The sequence below is a fragment of the Stenella coeruleoalba genome (genome assembly GCF_951394435.1).
Source record: "Stenella coeruleoalba genome assembly, chromosome: 4".
In the NCBI taxonomy this organism is placed as follows: domain Eukaryota; kingdom Metazoa; phylum Chordata; class Mammalia; order Artiodactyla; family Delphinidae; genus Stenella; species Stenella coeruleoalba.
This window is the reverse complement of record NC_137149.1, coordinates 126844469-126865059: the sequence shown is the minus strand read 5'-3', so window position 1 is coordinate 126865059 and position 20591 is coordinate 126844469. Positions and strand designations below refer to the sequence as shown.

At 38.8% G+C, this 20591-nt stretch overlaps 1 protein-coding gene across 1 annotated transcript in view; it reads left to right on the top strand.

Moving 5' to 3' along the window:
* The first annotated feature begins 14511 nt into the window (after positions 1 to 14511).
* Positions 14512 to 20591, top strand: part of SMARCA5 (SNF2 related chromatin remodeling ATPase 5) — a 47498-nt gene continuing 41418 nt past the window's right edge. The window contains exons 1-2 of the mRNA XM_079920387.1: positions 14512 to 15146; positions 18330 to 18404. Of these exons, the coding sequence (XP_079776513.1) occupies positions 14970 to 15146; positions 18330 to 18404 (252 nt within the window). The 5' untranslated portion in view covers positions 14512 to 14969. The remainder of the gene's footprint in view (positions 15147 to 18329; positions 18405 to 20591) is intronic.

Genomic DNA, 20591 nt, shown 5'->3' with positions numbered 1-20591 from the left:
ATGCATTTTAGCCAAACATTTACCCTTTTCTGGACAGACAACATGCAGATATTTATATAGACAGCAGAAATTTTAGAAAGAAACTGATTTGGGGGCACTTGGGAAGTACTGATTTTGTGTCCTGATGACGTCCTTTTGTTTTTCATTGAGGGGCACCTGCTCCATGCAGAAAACCATTTTTGAGTCTCTGTCTCTAAATAACTTTTTTCTCTTGGTCTCAATTAGCTACGAAAAATCATATTCTCAAGGCCAGAATTGTGCACAGGAGAAAAATTAAACACTGTATTACTGAATGTGGTTTAGTGGTGTGTAGTAGGGGCTCAAAATAACAGTGGCTTTCACAACAGAAGTTCATTTCTTCCTCAAGTAAATTGCACTCATCCTTCACTTACATGGTTGCACGGGAGGATGGGAAATGCCTTCTTTACTCAGCATGGCCACGTGTCCAGCTAAAATGAAAGCACTGGATAATGGTAGTTAAAGAACAACTCTTAGTCTGTCATCATCACACACTTTAAAATACTTTCTTGGAATTCCCTGGCGGTCCAGTGGTTAGGACTCCCTGCTTCCACTGCAGGGGGAGTGGGTTCCATACCTGATCGGGGAACTAAGATCCCGCATGCTGCGTGGCACAGCTAAAAAAAAAAACCAAAAAAACAAAAAAGACTTTCTCAGGTAACAGCAATATAGGAACTAATGGAGGCACTAACCTTTTGGATTTTCTTTAGAATTAACCTTCTTCTGCAATTGTGTTTATATATGTGTATATGTACATCTCGTGTGTGGTACTTATCTAACTTTTTTCTGCAGAGAACCTCATTGCATGCATATATAGTGAGGTAGCCTAAATAGCATTTTATCAGCATTATCCTTATAGAAACAAACTATTATTAACAGAGTTCAGATAAACTGGATGACTTCTTTTCCTCTTGAGAGGCTGAATACACAAACTGATCATATATGACAATGGAACTCTGACCCACAACCTGTGTAGCAACCAGCCTGAGAAGCTAAACCACAAAAGCCTCTACGGCAATCTGCCCAGAATGATCAGAACTTGGTCAGTGACTGCCAACTTCTCTACTTTTTGCCTCAAACTCAGGACCAACCAGAGAAAACCAAATGTGCTCTTCAAACCGATCATGTATATAAGATGGCCTGCTTCTAGTTAGTCCACATCTAGCTTTTCCACGCCCACAATCTGTAATCAGAGCATACCACTATAAAGATTTTCTACTCTGCCTAGAACAAGTGATGGTCACTTTGTTTGTTCTCATTTGGGTGGTCTTCATTCATTTCCACACTCATAATAAGCTACCAGTCTCGAACTATAGGTTTCATCTTTTACTCCAGTGCAATTTGGTCTAATTAATCTGCTGTATCATACATTGGCTGTACAGTGCTGTGCAAACCACTTTACCTTCTATGTCTGTTTCTCTTTCTGCAAAATGGGGACAAATATTACCAATTTCACAAGAGCTAATGTGAAGGCCAAATAAGTTAACACATGTAAAACACCTGTACTAGGACCTAAGTTTACGTCTTGTCTACCCTGAAGATTGTGTAGTGTGTGTTTGCGTGTGTGTGTATATGTATGCATGTGTACATATGTGTATATAAAATCATTTGAAATTAGTTAAGTAAAATTAGAAGATGAATTTATTAAAAGTACATCTGGGCCTTCCCTGGTAGTGCAGTGGTTAAGAATCCGCCTGCCAATGCAGGGGTCACGGGTTCGATCCCTGGTCGGGGAAGATCCCACATGCCGTGGAGCAACTAAGCCTGTGTGCCACAACTACTGAGCCTGTGCTCTAGAGTCCGCGAGCCACAACTACTGAGCCCATGTGCCACAACTACTGAAGCCTGTGCTCCTAGAGCCCGTGCACCACAACGAAGAGGAGCTCCCGCTCGCCGCAACTAGAGAAAGCCCGCGCGCAGCGATGAAGACCCAACACAGCCAAAAATAAAAAAAACTAAAAAATAAACAAGTAAATAAATAAAATTTATAATAAAATAAAATAAAAGTACATCTTTCTCTCTCCAAAACATATCATATATGTTTGTGGCCATGGTAGGGAAGAAAAAAAATGCTTTTTCCTTCTACCATCCTAGGTTCTCTGGCTGAGGCCCTGCAAAATTAGACTTACAAAAGATTACAAGAGAAAACCAAACAATTGATTAATGTGTAGTGCACATAACGCAAGAGAAACCTCAATGAAGAGTAATTCAAGGGGTAGTTAGAACTTAGGCTTCTATAGCATCTTCACAAAAGAACAATAAATTTGTAGAGAAGTGACAAAGCAAAGGACAAGGTTTTAGGCTTTCAAGGGGTGTAAACTGTGGGAAGGTAAATATACGGGGGAAAGCGATGTAGTAAGGTTTGTGCAGATCCATCTGGGTGCCAACCTTCTATCTTCCTCATAGCTATAAAACTTCCCTGGGAGAGGAGAGTTATGACATTCCTCATTTTTCAAAAGTTTCTGCTTTTAGCTCCAGGAAGGCTTCTTTCTGCATCTGTTGATTCTCATTTGCTTCCAGCTCACAATAATCCTCATGCCAAAGAGGCATATTTTGGAGTGGATATTCTGGTCTCCAACACCACCGTGAAACTATGACACTCCATGACACTCCCAGTCCTCCATTGTTCCCCTCTTCTTTACAAGTGTTAGCCCTGCATCTCTGAAGATACCCCATACCCGCTTCTGCTTCCCCCTTTTATCCTTAACAGACGTTTCCCCCAATCAATCTCTTGCATGTCTGATCCTGTCTTGGTGTCTGCTTCCACAAGGGCATGAACACGATATGTAAATAAAATGCCAACCAGCTGGAAGATACAATTACAATCACAATTTCCACCTTAAGGTATCGAGTTGGAATCAAAGTTGCATAAGATTTACCAGTTTGGGCTTCCCTGGTGGCGCAGTGGTTGAGAGTCCGCCTGCCGATGCAGGGGACACGGGTTCGTGCCCCGGTCCGGGAAGATCCCACATGCCGTGGAGCGGCTGGGCCCATGAGCCATGGCCATTGAGCCTGTGCGTCCAGAGCCTGTGCTCCGCAACAGGAGAGGCCACAACAGTGAGAGGCCCACATACCGCAAAAAAAAAAAAAAAAAAAAAGATTTACCAGTTTCATAATGGAAATTATAGCATAATGAAAATAACTACTTCATTGAGAATTTAACTATAACTCCAGAATTAAAATTCGATCTATTTCCAAATATCATGGTACATCAATTCAAAATACTGAAAGAACTGTAGAAGAAGAAAATTCAATGGTAAGAGAATTTTGATTTTAAGTGCTCACCAAAAGGAGTGACAAAAGTGACAAGTAGGAGTGGCCTGCAAAGGTTACAGAGTCTTACAAACTTGTTACAAAGTCAAGGTCCCTGCTCTTTAATTCCTGATTCTCTTACAAAATAGTAAGTAAATGGGTGATGCCTCCTTTGACTTCCGTCCTTCTCTTTTATGTCTGAATGTGAGACTTACAAAATCTCTACTTCCTTCCTCTAGCTAGGCTCTGAAGTAGCCTATCTTCTGAGGGCAGAACCAAAAGTTGTGCTATTTTAAGAATGCAACTCAGTGGGTCTCCTGACTCATAACCAAGTCACAGGATTTCCCCACTTACATACCCTCTGGGGCATTTACTATGGACAGAAGATTAAGTTCAGCACTTGTGAAGAGCATCTATTTTGAGAGAAGTCAAAAGCTGAAAGAATTTTTTAGAATTTATAAGATATTAAGTTCATATCTCCTTTCATGATTCTTACCTAAAGAGGTAAGAATCTAATTTTCAAATGGATGAAATTAACCCCCGGCTCTCACAAAAACATACTTCAAATACAACTTAGCTGAATGTATTTCCAATGCAATTGAGCTTAGAATTGACCTTTGATTAAATTTAAACTGCAGATGAAAATTAAAAGGATCAGAGTGCTTGAATGGGAATATTAGTAGATTTTTTAATAAAAAAATTAATCTTCTGTGACACAAATAGACTGTAGACAGATGCTGGAGATGCCAATCAACGTTTTGCATCTATAACTCTTCCTTTTAAGAGAACCTGCCTCCCATCCCGGCTCCTGCTCAAGAGGTAGTCCTAGGTAACTATATTGGTATCTAGTGGCCCCGACCCCTATTAACACCAAATGAACTTGAGATGAGCACCTGATCTAAACTGGGCTAATCCGTCTCCCAACACCAGGAATTTGGAATTGAAACACGGATAGTAATCCATGAGATACTACAATGCATAGTCAACTGGAAACTTGGCAGACCACATACATTGTACTTAATCAAGAGCAGTGAAACCAAGAGAAAGTAGAGAAAGCCATTCTAGAGAGACATGCAGGAGAATGACAGAAATATATACTACAGTGGTTACCAGCATGGACTTCAGTTGAATTTTAGTTCTTCCACTTATTGTAGAATAAAGAAAAATTATCCAGTTAGGAAGCTACATGATAGTCCAAATGAGAAGTATTTATAATAATTAGGGGCAATGGTGTGTAGGGAAAAATGTGCTTCAATGAAAACTATGACTTGTCTAAAGCCTAGAGGACAACCCTCCGGGTTTTCTGATTCTGCAGCAGTTATTTCACAATTCTAAATCACAAATAACTGATACAAATGCAAAATAATTCTTGCCTATAGCAATGCAAATACTGTCTTGTTCAGCAGAGAGTAACTTGACTTTCTTTCCCCACTGTGGAACTGGTTTTCCCTCCTTTGCACATTCACCATTCCTTTACTTCTCATAAATTTATGCGTTTTTGACTTCTCCTTTGAACTGGTTGTAACATCGCATTAATTTCCTCATTAACTAGTTAAATAAAACATACATTTAATATGCATTCTTTTTCATATATGTATGAGAGTCATAATTTTACTTTTTTGAAAAAAATTTTTAGACCGTTTTGAAAGTCTTCCACCAAGATGCCCAGTGGATTCCCCTAACAGGACCAGGTAAACTTTGCCATGAAAAAGTGCACCTCATGGGGAGTTTAAGTCCATGTCTGTCTTTTCTTGGCTCTCAGAGGTGAATCCAAAGCAGCAGATTTGCTGCTTTTCTATTTTTAATTTCCCTATTAATTTTGTTTTGGTTTGGTTCTTTTGCATCTGATCAATTATTTTCTATTAGTGGCAGCAATGACTGGCGATTTGGTTTTGTAGTTTGACCATTTGGTGATTTCTCTAAAAGAATTAGTGTTTTCTTTAAATTCCTTGAAATTCAAGGGCTACAAACCATATAAGATCTCATAAAGTTATTTTAATAAAAGCATTTGAATGCTAACATTTAATAAGCTAATTATAAATAATTGTTACCCAATTTTTTTATACAACTTAAAAAAATTTTATTTATTTTTGGCTGCGTTGGATCTTCGTTGCTGCACGCGGGCGAGCGGGGGCTACTCTTCGTTGCGGTGCATGGGCTTCTCATTGTGGTGGCTTCTCTTTGTTGTGGAGCACGGGCTCTAGGCTCGGGTTTCAGTAGTTGTGGCACGCGGCCTCAGTAGTTGTGGCTCTCAGGTTCTAGAGCGCAGGCTCAGTAGTTGTGGCACACTGGCTTAGTTGCTCTGCGGCACATGGGATCTTCCCAGACCAGGGCTCGAACCCGTGTCCCCTGCATTGACAGGTGGATTCTTTTTTTTTCCTTTTTTAACATTTTTATTGGAGTATAATTGCTTTACAATGTTGTGTTAGTTTCTGCTGTATAACAAAGTGAATCAGCTATATGTATACATATATCCCCCATATCCCCTCCTTCTTGCATCTCCCTCCCACTCTCCCTATCCCACCCCTCTAGGTGGTCACAAAGCACCAAGCTGATCTCCCCATGCGATGCAGCTACTTCCCACTAGCTATCTGTTTTACATTTGGTAGTGTATATATGTCAATGCTACTCTTTCACTTCATCCTAGCTTACCCTTCCCCCTCCCTAGGTCCTCAAGTCCATTCTCTACATCTGTGTCTTTATTCCTGTCTGGCAGGCAGATTCTTAACTACTGCATCACCAGGAAAGTCCCCATTACTTAATTATTAAAACACCAAGACTTCAGACTTGGAGCAGACTCTCAGCTAGTAATTTACTAAAAATGTCACAGATGCTCTCTTGAATTTTCATAGCTGTTCTCACATGCCCATACTACAAAACTACACATTAGGAAAACAGAAACTTCATTGTGAGAATTTAAGCTGATGCTCAGAAGTGTCATACATAATGACAGTTCAGATAAATGTCTGTAAATTTATATACTTTAAACAAAGCTTTTGTGGGCCATCTGAGAAGAAGAGTTGGAGAAATAAATGAGAACTCCAATTAGGTAAGAATATTTTATGTGACAGACCTTACACTAATAAATAGTTGTCCTCTACCATCTCTGTGCAGTAGAGTTACCTACAGATAATTCTCTTTGGAGAGGATACAGATACCCCAGGACTATGAAGATTCTGATTCATTTTTTTCTCTCTCTGGTGCATGTTGATGTCTTTTCATCCTTGCACTTAGCTTATAATTGTGATATGCCTTGACTAAAGATGAATAAACTGAAGTTTAGAGAAAAAAAAAAGCACTAGTGTTTTATAGAGATCTATTTCCTGCTGAGTGAAAGACAAAAGAGTATTGGGCTTGTTAGTCTTTTGTTTGTCTGTTTATCTATTTCGAGTTCAACTCAATTAAGAATTTTCTGACCACCAGGAAGAATAGCTCTTTAATACCTGGACCAGAGACATATTGTGATGTTGTGTTTATTTTTGCTTGACTTGTGGCTGAAATCTTAGAATTGAAACTGTAAGTGCTCTCTATGTGGGTCTGCAATTCAGAAAGACCTTTACTTTTCATTGTGTTTCTTCATTGTGTAAGTGTGTAATGCTTTCCCATCTTAGGGTGTTATTGACTGAATAGGTTAAAACTCTTAAATTAAGCGATCTTGTTCTGATTGGCTAACAGAGGTCAATAAGTACTTACATGGATTAAATATTCCTAAAATTCCCAGAAAATAAACTTCTAATACTTTAAATGTGCTAGAATCTAAAAGGAAAGAAAAGTATTCTTAGCAAAACTAACAAGTGACTTTTTAAGAAGCCAAGCTCACAGAATATAGGTGAATCTTTGGCAAACAAAACTAGTTTAATATTTTGGTTTAATAAATCCAGCTGTGCCTTTTCTGATTTATCACTGTTAAGGATAATGCAAGCCTACATTTTACTCTAGTTGGGAATGACCTTCCTAAATTTATACTGGCTTATTGATCAAATAAGCTAGCATTACTTCCACTTAATGTTTAAGATTAAAAATATATAAATTTGTGCTTAACTAAATTGAATTATTATTCTGATTTTCAATAGAAGTTACATTTTATAGTATGTTAGATTGAAAATAATTTATTTAGGTAACTTAAAACCTTAGGCTTATATAATTAATTCCCAGATGTTCACTGGATGCCTAAATTATCAATATTTCTAAATCATGGAATGGAAACATTGATTACTGAGCATGATTTTCAGTTTATATGCTTTTGTTTTGTATTTTAAATGCTACAAAGAGGGTATTTCTTTGGGTCTGTTAACGAAGGTGCTTATTTTTGCCACTGTGAGAAGCCTTATAAAGGATGTGTGTGGCTATAGACAGCTGTGTTCCGTGTATTCATAAGCTTTGCTAGTCTGCTAAAATGCCATATATCATACAGTTCACAATTACTTACCCTGTAGTTTTTGTAAAATAAAAGTTACTTTGGTTAAAAGTTACTATTAATACAAATGATTGAGACCATATACTTAAAAGCAATAGTTTCAGAGAAATACAACTGTGTACCTACTTTTGTTTTGCAAGGAAAATAATTTTTTCGTGAAGCAGCCATTCTCAGGGTTTTTGGTCTACAAACTCCTTTGCACCACATTTCCACCAGCAACGTGTGAGTGATTCATTTTATTGGTATCCTCACCGGCATTCGGCGTTGTCATTATTTTTAATTTTAGCCATTCTGTTAGGTATGAAGTGACATCTCATTGTGGTTTTAATTTGCATTTTTCTAATGGCTAATGCTTTTGACCTCTTTTGATGTGCTAATTTGCCATCTGTATATCTTCCTCAGTGAAATGTCTCTTCATTTATTTTCCCAGTGTTCTAAATAGACTGTTTGCTTTTTTTCCTGTTGAATTTTGAGAGTTCTTTATATATTCTAGACACTCATCCTTTGTCTGATATGTGTTTTGTAAATATTTTCTCCCACTCTGTAGCTTGTCATCTCACCTTCTTGACAGTCTCTTATAGAGCAAAAGCTTTTAATTTCGTGATTCAATTTATTAATTTTTCCTTCCATTGATCATGCTTTTGGTGTCAAATGTTAAGAACTCTATGCCCAGACCTAGATCCTTAGCATTTTCTCCTATTTTTTTCCAAAATTTTATAGTTTTCTGTTTTACATTAAATCTACTATCCATTTTGAGTTAATTTTTATACAAAGTGTCAGATTTAGGTCAAGGTTCCTTTTTTTCCTTCCTGTGGACATTTCTCCAGGACCGTTTGTTGAAAAGCCTCTTTGCACTGAGTCTACATGTTCATTGCTAGTTTATTAAAATAGAGTTGATTTTTGAATGTTTATTTTATATCTTGAAAACTTGCAGAACTCACTTATTAGGCCTTTGGATTTTTTGTAGATTTCTTGGAATTATCTAGTAAATAATCATGTAATTGACCAATAGGGACAGTTTTATATTTCCTTTCCAGCACTGTATTGAATATCAGTGGTGTGAGCAGAATCCTTGCCTGTTTCTGATCTTAGAGGAAAAACATTGTCTCACTAAGCATCATGTTAGCGGTAGGTATTTTAGATGCTCTTTACGGAGGAAGTCTCCCTCTTTTTCTTCTTCTGAGAGTTTTTATCATGAAAGGATGTTGAAATTTTGTCAAATGATTTTTCTGCTTTGCTTGATATAATCATGTGAGTTTTCTTCTCTAACCTGTTAATATGGCAGATAATATTAATTAATTTTCAAATATTGAACTACTCTTGCATCTCTGGAATAAATCCTATTTAATCAGGGTGCACAATTCTTTTTATACATTGTATAATTGTACTTGCTAATATTTTGTTAAGGATTTTTGCATCTATATTCATCAAGGATATTGGTCTTTCTTTCTTTTATATAGCATCTTTGGTTTGGTATCAGGGTTACAGTAGCTTCATAAAATGATTTGCAAAGTGCATCTACTTTTTTTTTTTTTTTTTTTTTGCGGTACGCGGGCCTCTCACTCTTGTGGCCTCTCCCGTTGCGGAGCACAGGCTCCGGACGCGCAGGCTCAGCGGCCATGGCTCACGGGCCCAGCGGCATGTGGGATCTTCCCGGACCGGGGCACACACCCGTGTCCCTTGCATCGGCAGGCGGACTCTCAACCACTGCACCACCAGGGAAGCCCGTATCTTCTTTTATGGAGGAGACTGTGTAGAATTTGTGTAGAATTGTGTAGAAATATATGGTAGAAATCTCCAGTAAAGCCATCTGGGCTTGGAGATTTCTTTTGGGGAGTTTTTAGGTTATGAATTTAATTTCCTAAATAGTTATAAGGCTATTCAAATTATCTATTTCATATTGTCTGAGTTATGGTAGATTTTATTTTTCAAAAAAGCAGTCTATTTCATTTAAGTTGTCAAATTTATGTTTGTAGTATTCCCTTTTACCCTTTTGATGTTTTCAGGGTCAGTAGTCATAGGTCCTGTTTCATTCCTAATATTGGTGATCTGTATCTTTTTTCTTTGTCAGTTTTCCTAACAGTTCGTCAATTTTATCCTGTCAAAGAACCAATTCTTTGTTTTATTTTGTCTAAGTTTTTCTGATTTTAATTTCAATGATTCCTGCTCTTGCTTTTATTATTTCCTTTCTTCTGCTTACTCCAGATTTATTTTGCTCTTCTTCTAGGCTTCTGAGATGGAATCTTAGATTTGAGACTATTCCTTTTTTTCTGAATGTAAGCATTTAGTACTACAATTTTCTTTTCAGCACCGCTTTAGCTGTTTTCCACAAATTTTGATATATTGTATTTTTCATTCAGTTCAAAGTACTTTTTCTCTTGAGACCTCCTCTTTGACCCATGGGTTATTTAGAAGGGTGTCATTAAGTTTGGAGATGTAATTTTTGGTTATTGATTCCTAGTTTGATTCTACTGTGGTTGAAGAACACTGTATAATTTCAATTCTCTTAAATTTGTTGAGGTTTGTTTTATGGTTTCTCTTGGTATATTTTCTGAAGGTTCTCAAAAAGTATGTATTCTATTTCTGTATGGAATGTTCTATAAACGTTAATTAGATTCTCTTGGTTGATGGAGTCGTTGAGTTCTATATCTTTCCTGATTTTCTGCTTAGTTGTTCTATTAATTATTAAAAGATACCATAGTCTTCACCTATAATTGTGGATTTTTTATTTCTCATTTCAGTTGTCAGTTATTGCTTCTGATACTTTGCAGCTCTGTTGTTTGGTGCATACATGTTTCAAATTGCTATGTCTTCTTGGTGAACTGACACTTTCATCATTATGTAACGTTTTTGCTCTTTGTAATTTCCTTTGCTCTGAAGTCTACCTAATAATGATATAGTCACTCTTGTTTTCATTTGAATAACGTTTGAGGGATACATCTTCCCATCTTCTTACTTTCAATCTTTTGAGCAAAGGAACACCAAATTTCTTAACCACAGCTTTGGCTACAGTTAATTCATTTGAAAATATTTCAGGAGTAGTGGTGGTTAAAATTTCATTTGGGATTATAATATTTGGGTTCCAAGAAGTTTTTTACCTAGAGCCAATTCAAGAAAGAAGAAAATATCTTCCACAAGGAAGGAAATGCACAGAGGACTCGAATTTTTAACTTGTAAATAGTAGGGGAAAAAAAGGTAATTTTAAATGACTACATAAATACATGAATTAACATCCAGCAGACACAAAGTCACCCACTGATATGAGTTGGTGACCAAATATGAGGGGGATGCATTGGAACCTTACTTAATGTTTTTGTTTAATAGTAGGAGAATTCTGAAAAAGATACATATGTGATCATTGGTACCTAGTGTTGGAAATCCCCATTCTTAAGATACTCACAAACTCAACACTGTTTTATTGTTGTCACGTAGTAGTCAGACTTTATTTTCCTAGGCTTTCACAAAATAAATGAGTACGTGAGGAAGACAGCCTCAACATTACTACTTTGCTTTTGATAAACTTAATAAAATCCTTTCTGTTACCATTCAAGGCCAAAATGTTGAGAGAGTCCTGGCTCTTTGGCATCTTTTGTCCTCTGGCAATATCTCTTTGCTCCACTCTATTCAGCATACAACATGCTGTTCCAGCACACTAAATCCAATAGAGGGAATTTTAGGTGTAAACAAAATGCATTTGCATATTTGAGATTAACATGATTTTACATTGTAGTATTCTATATCTGGGAACATGTTTAAAGTAGTAATTCCTTCTAGTGTTTTCGTGACACTACTCCCTTTACCCTCCTCCTTATTAAAAAACAATTAGATTACCCTTCCTACAGCTAGAGGCTGACCCTTAGGCTTATGAGTCTTCAAGATTAGAATACCCAAGACTTGAACCCAGAGCTCACTCTATGTCAGGCACTGTATTAAACACCCTATGTACACTAGGGTGTTTTACAATTAAATGATTAAATGTCATTTAATTCTTATGACATTATTATAAGAATGTTATCCAAACATAAAGTCGGCATAATATAATAGCAAAACGATGAGAAAAGACTGACTTCAGAGAAGTTAGATAACTTGCCTGCATTCACACAACTACTAAGTTCTTGAGCCTGCATGGGAATCTAGGCTTGCCTGACTCACTAACCTATTCTCTTGCCACTATACCAATCCTATGTTATACTATCAATTTCGGAACTAGCTGTTAGTTTTAGCCTCTTAGTATTTGAAGAACAACAGGCCTTTGTCATTTGGCCACCATATAAGTACTACCATCTGCCTAACTCAATTAACGTCCCTATAGCTCAATTTCCGGGCATCCTGTCTTTTCTGTAACTCCTCTCTCCCCTTCCTCCCTGCTTCTAGACCCTGCTCAAAATTGGTTTCTCTGTCCCTGTTGCTAGATTAGTGATTCAAACATTCAAACATTGTTTTCTCTTCTTCCTTTTTTTTTTTTTTTTGGCTGCATTGGGTCTTCGGTGCTGCACGGTCTTCCTCTAGCTGCAGCAAACGGGGGCTTCTCTTGTTGTGGAGCACGGGCTCTAGGCATGCGGGCTCAGTAGTTGTGATTCATGGGCTCTAGAGCACAGGTTCAGTAGTTGTGCACAGGCTTAGTTGCTCCGCGGCATGTGGGATCTTCCCAGACCAGGGCTCGAACCCATGTCCCCTGCACTGGCAGGCAGATTCTTTAACCACTGTGCCACCAGGGAAGTCCCTTCCTCCTTTCCTTTAAGTATCTTTTCTCTATAATTTTCCCCACAAGATTCTCATACAGCGTTCATATGCTCATATGAGAAACGCACTCACAATATAAATGTGTATGTTAAAAAAGACAGTTGTCATTTTGGAGGCAATTTTATTTATTGTTTTTCTTGCTATTTGTTTTTCTTAAATTGTCAGACTTAAGCTTCATCCATTTATATATTCAGTATATTTTTAGGGTTTCCAAATCAGGACCCAAGATATTTACCTTTCATTATAGGGTGAAGAAATACTCTGAATATTAAATAAATGTTATATTCTTTCTACTTAATGTCAATATTAAATAAATATTTACTCATAAGTATTTATTTTATTTTTATTTTTAAAAATATTTATTTATTTGGTTGCGCCGGGTCTTAGTTGTGGCAGTCTGGTTCCTTAGCTTTGGCATGAGAACTCTTAGTTGTGGCATGCATGTGGGATCCAGTTCCCTGACCAGGGACTGAACCCAGGCCCCCTGCATTGGGAGCGCAGAGTCTTAACCACTGTGCCATCAGGGAAGTTCTCATAAGTATTTATGGAGTGTCTATATGTCAGCTACTCCCCTAGACACTAACTTTTTACCCTTCCACACAATCTATTTTTGGTGAAAGTATTTTTTAGATATTAAAAATAAGTTTGCTCAATATAATAATACACAAATTCATTTTAGAAAAAATTAAAAAATACAAACAAAAAAGAATTAGGAAATATACACCAACAACAATCACTTTCAATACTTTTATGATTATCCTTCCAAAGTTTTATTCATATTTTTGAACTGCTAAATTTTCTTTTCAGTTAACACTATAGAATAAACATTCTTCTACATTAATTGTTGTTAAAGGTCAAGAATAGTTCATTTTGTGGGTGTACAATAGTTTTAAAATCATACTTTCAATGTTGGACTCTTAGCCTATTGCTAGTTTTTTTGCAATTACATGCGAAGCCTGTGATGAACATCATTTAGGTATTCTTCTTTTCATATATCCTTAGGCGGTTCCTTATAGTCTCAGAAATAGCATTTATAATGGGCTGGGGGACATTTTTCCAGATCTCAATTAAAGAATTATCACTCGATTGGTTAAAAGTTTGCAGCCTATATATTCATAGGAGATCCCTTCTGTTTGAAATTCAACATAATCAACAGTTTGCTCAAGCCTTAACTCTTTAAAAGTGTGTCTCCTTTATTCAATACGTACTGATAAGATACTGGACATGGGGATACAAAGATGAATAAGAGCCTGTGCAGGGCAGATAGCAATTTATTGCAGTGTGCAGATTTGCTACTGAATAGAACACGCTGCGCTTAAAATCTGCAGCAGATGGGTGCGCAAGACCCTCAGGCTGTGTTGAAGAGCGGGCAAGGCAGGGTACAAACCAGTGGTGAATAGTTGTAACATTTCTTAAGAAGAGAAGAATGTACATTTTAATTTAATATTTGGTGGTTGAGGAAAAGATACAACCCATCGCCTCTTATCTATTGATTACTCACGTTTCTCACTTACATGGTGGTGGGCACAGTTTGCTTACTTTCAGCATGTAAATTCAGAGGAAATATCGCCTAACTCTGCACCGAAGAGTAGAAGGAATTTAGAAATGACTGATATAGCTAACATCTGATGACAGAAAAATAAAAAATCACACTAACGGGCACTCTTCCTTAGACAACAAAACAGTGAGACGTCAACTGGAATAACCACAACGTCGTCAACACAGTGGCGTCACGCGTATAAGCGAAGGCGGTTAAAGTGTTAAGGCCTGCCCAGACCTCCATGCTGCAGTAGGCAGCGCAAAACCTGTGCAAATTTTCAGGGAGTGCTGCCGATCGCTGCCAGCCACAGGAGATGCGGCGTCCGGGGACCGTGTGCCGTTAAGAACGCCTGTAGGATTGCACTCGCGTCTTGCCCGGGAGCGGAAGCACAAACCTACGCGTCCGAGCCCTCCCTTGAGGCCCCGCCCACTCCTTGCCCTAGAGCTTGCTGGGGGCCCTGGAGGGGGAGTGGCCAAGGGCGAGGAGGAGAGAATGCGCATGCGCAACTGGAACTCAGTCATTTAGCCAACTATCAATCTCGCGAGTGTTGAAAGTCGGTGGCGTAGGTAGTAGACCTGGATGCAGGCGAGATAGATGATATCTACCACAGGAAGAAGAGGAGGCGGCCAAGTCACTGTGCGCTCCCGGTCCCTCTTTCGCTTTCCTTTCCTTCTCCCTCAACCCTCCGCCCTACAGTAAATCAGCCCGCCTTCCTGACCTCAGTGACCCGGGTGACCCCGCCCACTCTCGTCGACGTGATTCCCGCCGTGAGGTAAAGCGCTGGTGGAACCCCGAGCCCGGCGGAAGAGGAGGACGACGAGAGGGGGAGGCTGCTGGGCCTGGCTAGGGCTCGTCGCGGAGCCGCGGCGAAGGGGGCGTTCGGGTGGTCCTCTCGCTCCTCCACCAACTCATTGCGACGTAGCCTCCCAGGCCTAGGCCTCCTCCTCATCTCTGCCGGGCCCGGCCTCTGGCAGCAGCGGGTGACGCAGGAGGAACATCATGTCGTCCGCGGCCGACCCTCCGCCACCCCCGCCTCCCGAGAGCGCGCCTTCCAAGCCCGCAACCTCGGCCGCCGGCAGCGGGAACAACAACAGCAACAAAGGCGGCCCCGAGGGCGTCGCAGCCCAGGCGGCTGCCTCTGCGGCCAGCGCCGGCGCCGCGGACTCTGAGATGGAGGTGAGAGCGGCTCGTGGCGTGGGGAGACGGCGGGATGGGGAGGAGGAACTGGTTCCCTCGCCTCTGTGTTAGTGATGAGACGCAGAGCCGAACTTCACCCCTGTGCACCCAGACTCGGCCTCGGACCCTGTGGATCCGAAATGATGCTCTCACCCTTGCGCCCTGCGCCTAGCCTATCCCAGCCGACTCAAATGGATCTCTGGCACCTCACATTTACATTATTTGTCTCTTTGGCGAACCTTGCCAAACCCTCGAACGCTCTTGTTAGACACATGTTCTTGATTACTGAGGCCGAGTGGGATCTACCTTTTTTTTTTTAAGCTAGACTCCCATAATTCCCTCGCCCATCTCTGAATCTCGATTTTAGTTTCCACTAAACTTGGGGGGAAGGCGAGGGAGATTTCCCCTTAGGAAAGAGGGTAGATGGGCGCGGTGGGGAAGGCATTTAAAAGGAGCGCCTCTGAGGACTTGGGCCTCCTTTTCTTCATCCCGGTCCTTGCGGGGGAGGTATCTGTTCCGGGCAGAAACAATGGCGAGAGCTGGATAGCCGAGGGCGCAGTGGGGATAAGCGGGGCGCAGCTGCTCCCTTGGAGGGAGAGGAGGCTCCTCCCAGGCACTGTTCCATGGGGAGGGAACTGACCAAGGCGGCAGCAGCTGTCTTGAACCCCCATCTCATTTGGGGAGGAGTGATGGATGGATGGATGGATGAATGAGTTAGTGAGTCAGGGGCTTTCAGACCAGCGCAATTCGTCTTTGGGGACCTTGGCCTTTTTTTTTGAAAATTGGTACTTTTCGCTGCCGAGCCTGTCTTCTGGGCTGGGGCTGGCCGGCCAGGGGATGGTGACAGTACTGCGGGGGTGGAAAGATTGGGGAACTGCCAGGCGGGTCTCTTGGGTGTGCTCCAAGGCTTTGCGATGTCTGGGAACAAAGTGATTGCTTGCTCCTTCCAAATTTTATTCTTGGCCTTCAGTCTGTTTTGAGATATTTTATAGTTGCAGCCCAAAGATTTCTGGGAGTTTTCCATCCTTGGACAGATTGAGCGAAGGTAATACTGTTCTAAAAACGAACGTTGCTGCAGGATTAATAAGGAATTGGTAGCGCAGTTTACCATTGAAGCATTTGGCGCAGTAGTTTTATTTGGGCAACAGCGGTCTAATCTAGGGTGAAGTAACATGTTACTAGTTTTTCAAAGAACTTTTAGGTGACGGTGGGTTTTGATGGATTAGGACATCTGGTGTTCTGTAGTTTTCAGTGACGAGATTTGTTTCAAATTCATATCTGGTGTTACCTGTTTTCTCTTTCTTCAGGTTTTAAATGGTTCTTTTGCATTCCCAGGGTTAACTTGGATTCCTGCTTCGTGGTTTAAGGGGGTTTGAAGTTTGACACTAAAAGCAATTGTATGTAAATATGCAGTTCTCTGCAAATTGCTGTCCTTAGTTGTCCTCAGCTTCTCAAAAGGGGCTGTCATTCAACTGTTGGAATAACAACCAAAGTCTCACAAGAGGTGTTACGGAAACATCAGAAAGCAGAATAATTTAAAGCCTAAACTAAATATTTTGGCTTTCAGTTGCTATTTTTAAGTTAAAGTAGAATTAAAGTTTAACTATGAATATTAATGTTACAACAAGTACCAAATGATGTCAGTGGTATTTTTATTTGCCGGATGGGGAAATTGAGTCTTCTGGTAAGTAGAACCCACATCTGGCTCTGAAACTGACCCTTTCCCCGAATATCTTGCCCTTTCATATTCTTACAAAAAAGGTGTTTGACGATTTCATTTATTGAAGAGTGACTTAGTTATTTTTACCTTCTTAGAATAGGAACATCAGTAATTTTATCAATCTTTTTACTGACTAGTTTTAGTTTTTATTTTTTCCTTCACATTATATGTGATTTTTCTTTTCTTGGTCTTTTAATTTGGGTTTTTCCAAAATCATTTATTTTCTGACAGAGCCCACTTTCCTAGAAATATTAGCTAGCTTTCCTATGTATTAGGTTAATTTTTTCTTTTTGCTTGGTACTGATAGGTCACAGAAGCAGTCTCATTTTTTGTTTATTATTGTGATCTTTTTGGCAATGTGGATGGGGGCCTGTCTTTGTTCATCCTCATTTCTCAGTATTGACTCGACTGATAGGTAGGTACACTGTATACCAATAACTATATGACCTCAAGAGTCCTAAATCCAAACCTTTTTTTTTTTTTAAATTAAAACTGTGAAAGAAATAATGACTGCTGTTGGAAAGCACATCTTATTTTTTTAGTATGTATTTGACCTTCCATGGTATCCCATTACCATTTTGTGAAGTAGGCTAGGTTGGTGGCTTTGTCATTTTTACTTGTGGAGACCAGAGATTTGTGATGAGCTTAAGGTTACACAGGTTCCTACAGGTCTTAGCAATGAAGTTAGACTTGAATTTGGGTCAGTTGACCTCTTAATTTTAGTGCTATACCAGCCCCATCCCCCCAACTTCTTAATCACAGGTAGTTTTATTACAGTATGTATTGACACACACAGATTAGTACATCATTAATGAAAATTAGACTTTCACCAGCTCTTCTTATGTTCTTTTAATGGATGAGTGGAACTTTGCAGTGTAGTTGTTGCTGTTATTTTGTTGTTTGTGGCGTTTTGAATGTCAGGGTGAATAAATTTGCAAAAATAGCACATTTATTACCAGTTTAGGAATCAGATTGTACTTAAAGGGTATTCACTTTAGGCTGCATGATGAAATTTTTTAATTTTCCAGAAGATGGGAATCACCGTTACTAATGCGGCTTTCCAGGTGTATATTTGTGTAGCAGTACAGTAGATACTGCAATTTTATGATTAAAAGGGAACGTATTTTCTTCACATTTTATACTGTTGAATTTAGCTTCATAATTTTTGATTAGAAAATGAAACATTTGCTGAAAGTAATTTTGTTCTGGGATGATGGAGATAATAATCTTGTGTTTCAGTCTTGGCAATAGCCATGCAGTTTACATATTTGGATTAAATAAGTTGTTATCATCATGGTATTTTTCATCAAGGTTTCCTATCAGGTAGGATGACAGCTATTTAAGTATCTGGGAAATTTGGGACAGGAGTGTATTACTTTGAATGTGTTTTGGGCAGAAATCAGTCTAATAATGGTGTGTTGAGTATTCTTGAAGAACAATCCATGATTTTTCCCTCCTACCAGGAAGTATTTGATGATGCGTCTCCTGGAAAGCAAAAAGAAATCCAAGAACCAGATCCTACCTATGAAGAAAAAATGGTATGTTCTAGGCATATGAAGAGTTTTATATCAGCTTTTATTAGGTGATTAAGTGTACCAAAATTGAAGCACAGATACCCAATTTAAATATGTATAACGTGGAGTACTATAACTTTTGTACCTTACTTGACTTACTTGACTGTGTAAACCAAATATAGAAGTATGGCATGAATTCACATATTATGTAAATATGTGGGTTATGCTAACACCCCTTATATTTTAAGATTTAGCATTTGGGAGTGAGGTGAGTTAAAGACCAGAGAAGTAATTATTCAAGGTAATGTTTATTCTGCATGTGTCTGGCATTGTACTCTACTGGTTATAAAGGAAATAATACATGCTCCTTGCCTACAGCCTTCTTATAATATGGATGGGATCTTTACAAAAGAGAATATGAATGTTATACTTGAAAAATACCCAGCTCATGTTTCATATCCTCTTAGGAAACTTTATTTTACCCTGAGTTAACCAGTACCTACAAAGAGCTTTAAATTTAAATTTAGATTCAATAATAATGACTAATAGTGAATGATTATTATGTAGCAGGCCCTGTTCTAAGTGCTTTGTATGGATTAAACTCATTTAATTGTTTTGAAGTCTTAAAAAGTTAAAATAGCAGGTGTAATAATAACACCACTACACAACACAGTATGCTTCTTAAGAGTGGGGACAGTGTCTTCATCTTTCTGTCTTCAGCACCCAGAACAATATCTGGCACATAGTACATTTTAACAAATCTTACTTTCCCCTTGTTCTTTGACTTTCTCTTCAATATCAATAAATGTTTCTGAATCTCTTAAATAGCTTCAAAATCGTAAAAGTATGCACATGTGTATATGTATACACACATATAGTGTGCATAATACATATTGCAATATGTAAAGTAGAAATGATGTATTATTCTATATGAATTCTATTACATTTATATATGTGTATATCTGTAACTGTCCTGCTGCCTTTCTTTGCTGTCAAACTTAATTGAAGGAAAAGATATAATTTCCAGCTCTACTTTTCCCATTCGTTCCATTAACGCTTCACAACTTAGATTCTGTCATTAACACTGTACTAGTGATTCTAATGGCCAGTTCTTTGGCTTAATTGTAGTTTGATTTTCCTTGCTGTCACTTGTGTTTGACACCATTGACCACTCCACAGAATTTTTTCTTGCCTTGAGAGACCTTTTTTTCCTTGATGATATCCTATTTACTTGACTAATTCCTTTGTCCTTCTCATTACATTCTGAACATTTGTTCTTGGACAGTTTGATCCTTGTCACTGGTTTTCATCTGCCATCTCTAAGTGAATACTTCAGATGCCTCCAACCATTGCATTTTCATTTGTTCGTTGGACATTTAAGTTCCTTTGGTACCTCTTATTTAGGAGTATCCAAAATTGAATTCCTTATCTCTACCCCACACTTACACTTAGGATTATCTCAATGAATGAAACTTTCTCTTAATAAATACCCAAGCTGTTACAGTACCTCATAGTTTTAATAGTCTTGGCAAATTTAACTTCATAAATATTTCTCTTATCTTTTCCTCATCACCCTAGTTCAGTATTCTTCTGTTGCATGAATAATTGTGTTGGCATCTTTATTTGGCTCCTTTCTGATGCTCTGGCTTCTTCCACATCTCTTTGTGTTTTTGCAAAGTATATTTACAACACAAATCTGATTATATAATGGAGGTTTTCATGGTTCTTTACAATGCTTCTTGTCTTCACGGTTCCCTTTATTGTAAATTTTTTCTCACTTCCTACAGATTTTTTAGTCTCCTAGTTTAATTTCCTTTTTCAACATCATGATCTTGAGAAGCAGTTTTCTTCCAAGCAACTTCTTTATCATCTGCTAGATCCTATTCATAGGTAAGTCTTGATATCCACTCTTCATTCTTGAACCCAAGATGCTGAGTACTACTTGAGAAAACTAAAATAATAGCGCTGACTGGTACCGGAATAAGTTTATGGTTTTTACTGTCTTTGGCTTTCAACAATCCCATTTAGCCATTCTAAAACTTTGCCACTCTGATTAAGTGTTCTACTCCTTTCTGCCACACCCTCATTTTCAGTCTTCCTCCACAAAGAATTGCAGGCCCATCATCAATTTACTTCCTCTCTGTTTCCAAGCATGTATAGCTTCTACTGTCCTGGTCGTTTCCTTCTGTCTCAGAGAAAGAAGCTTTTTCC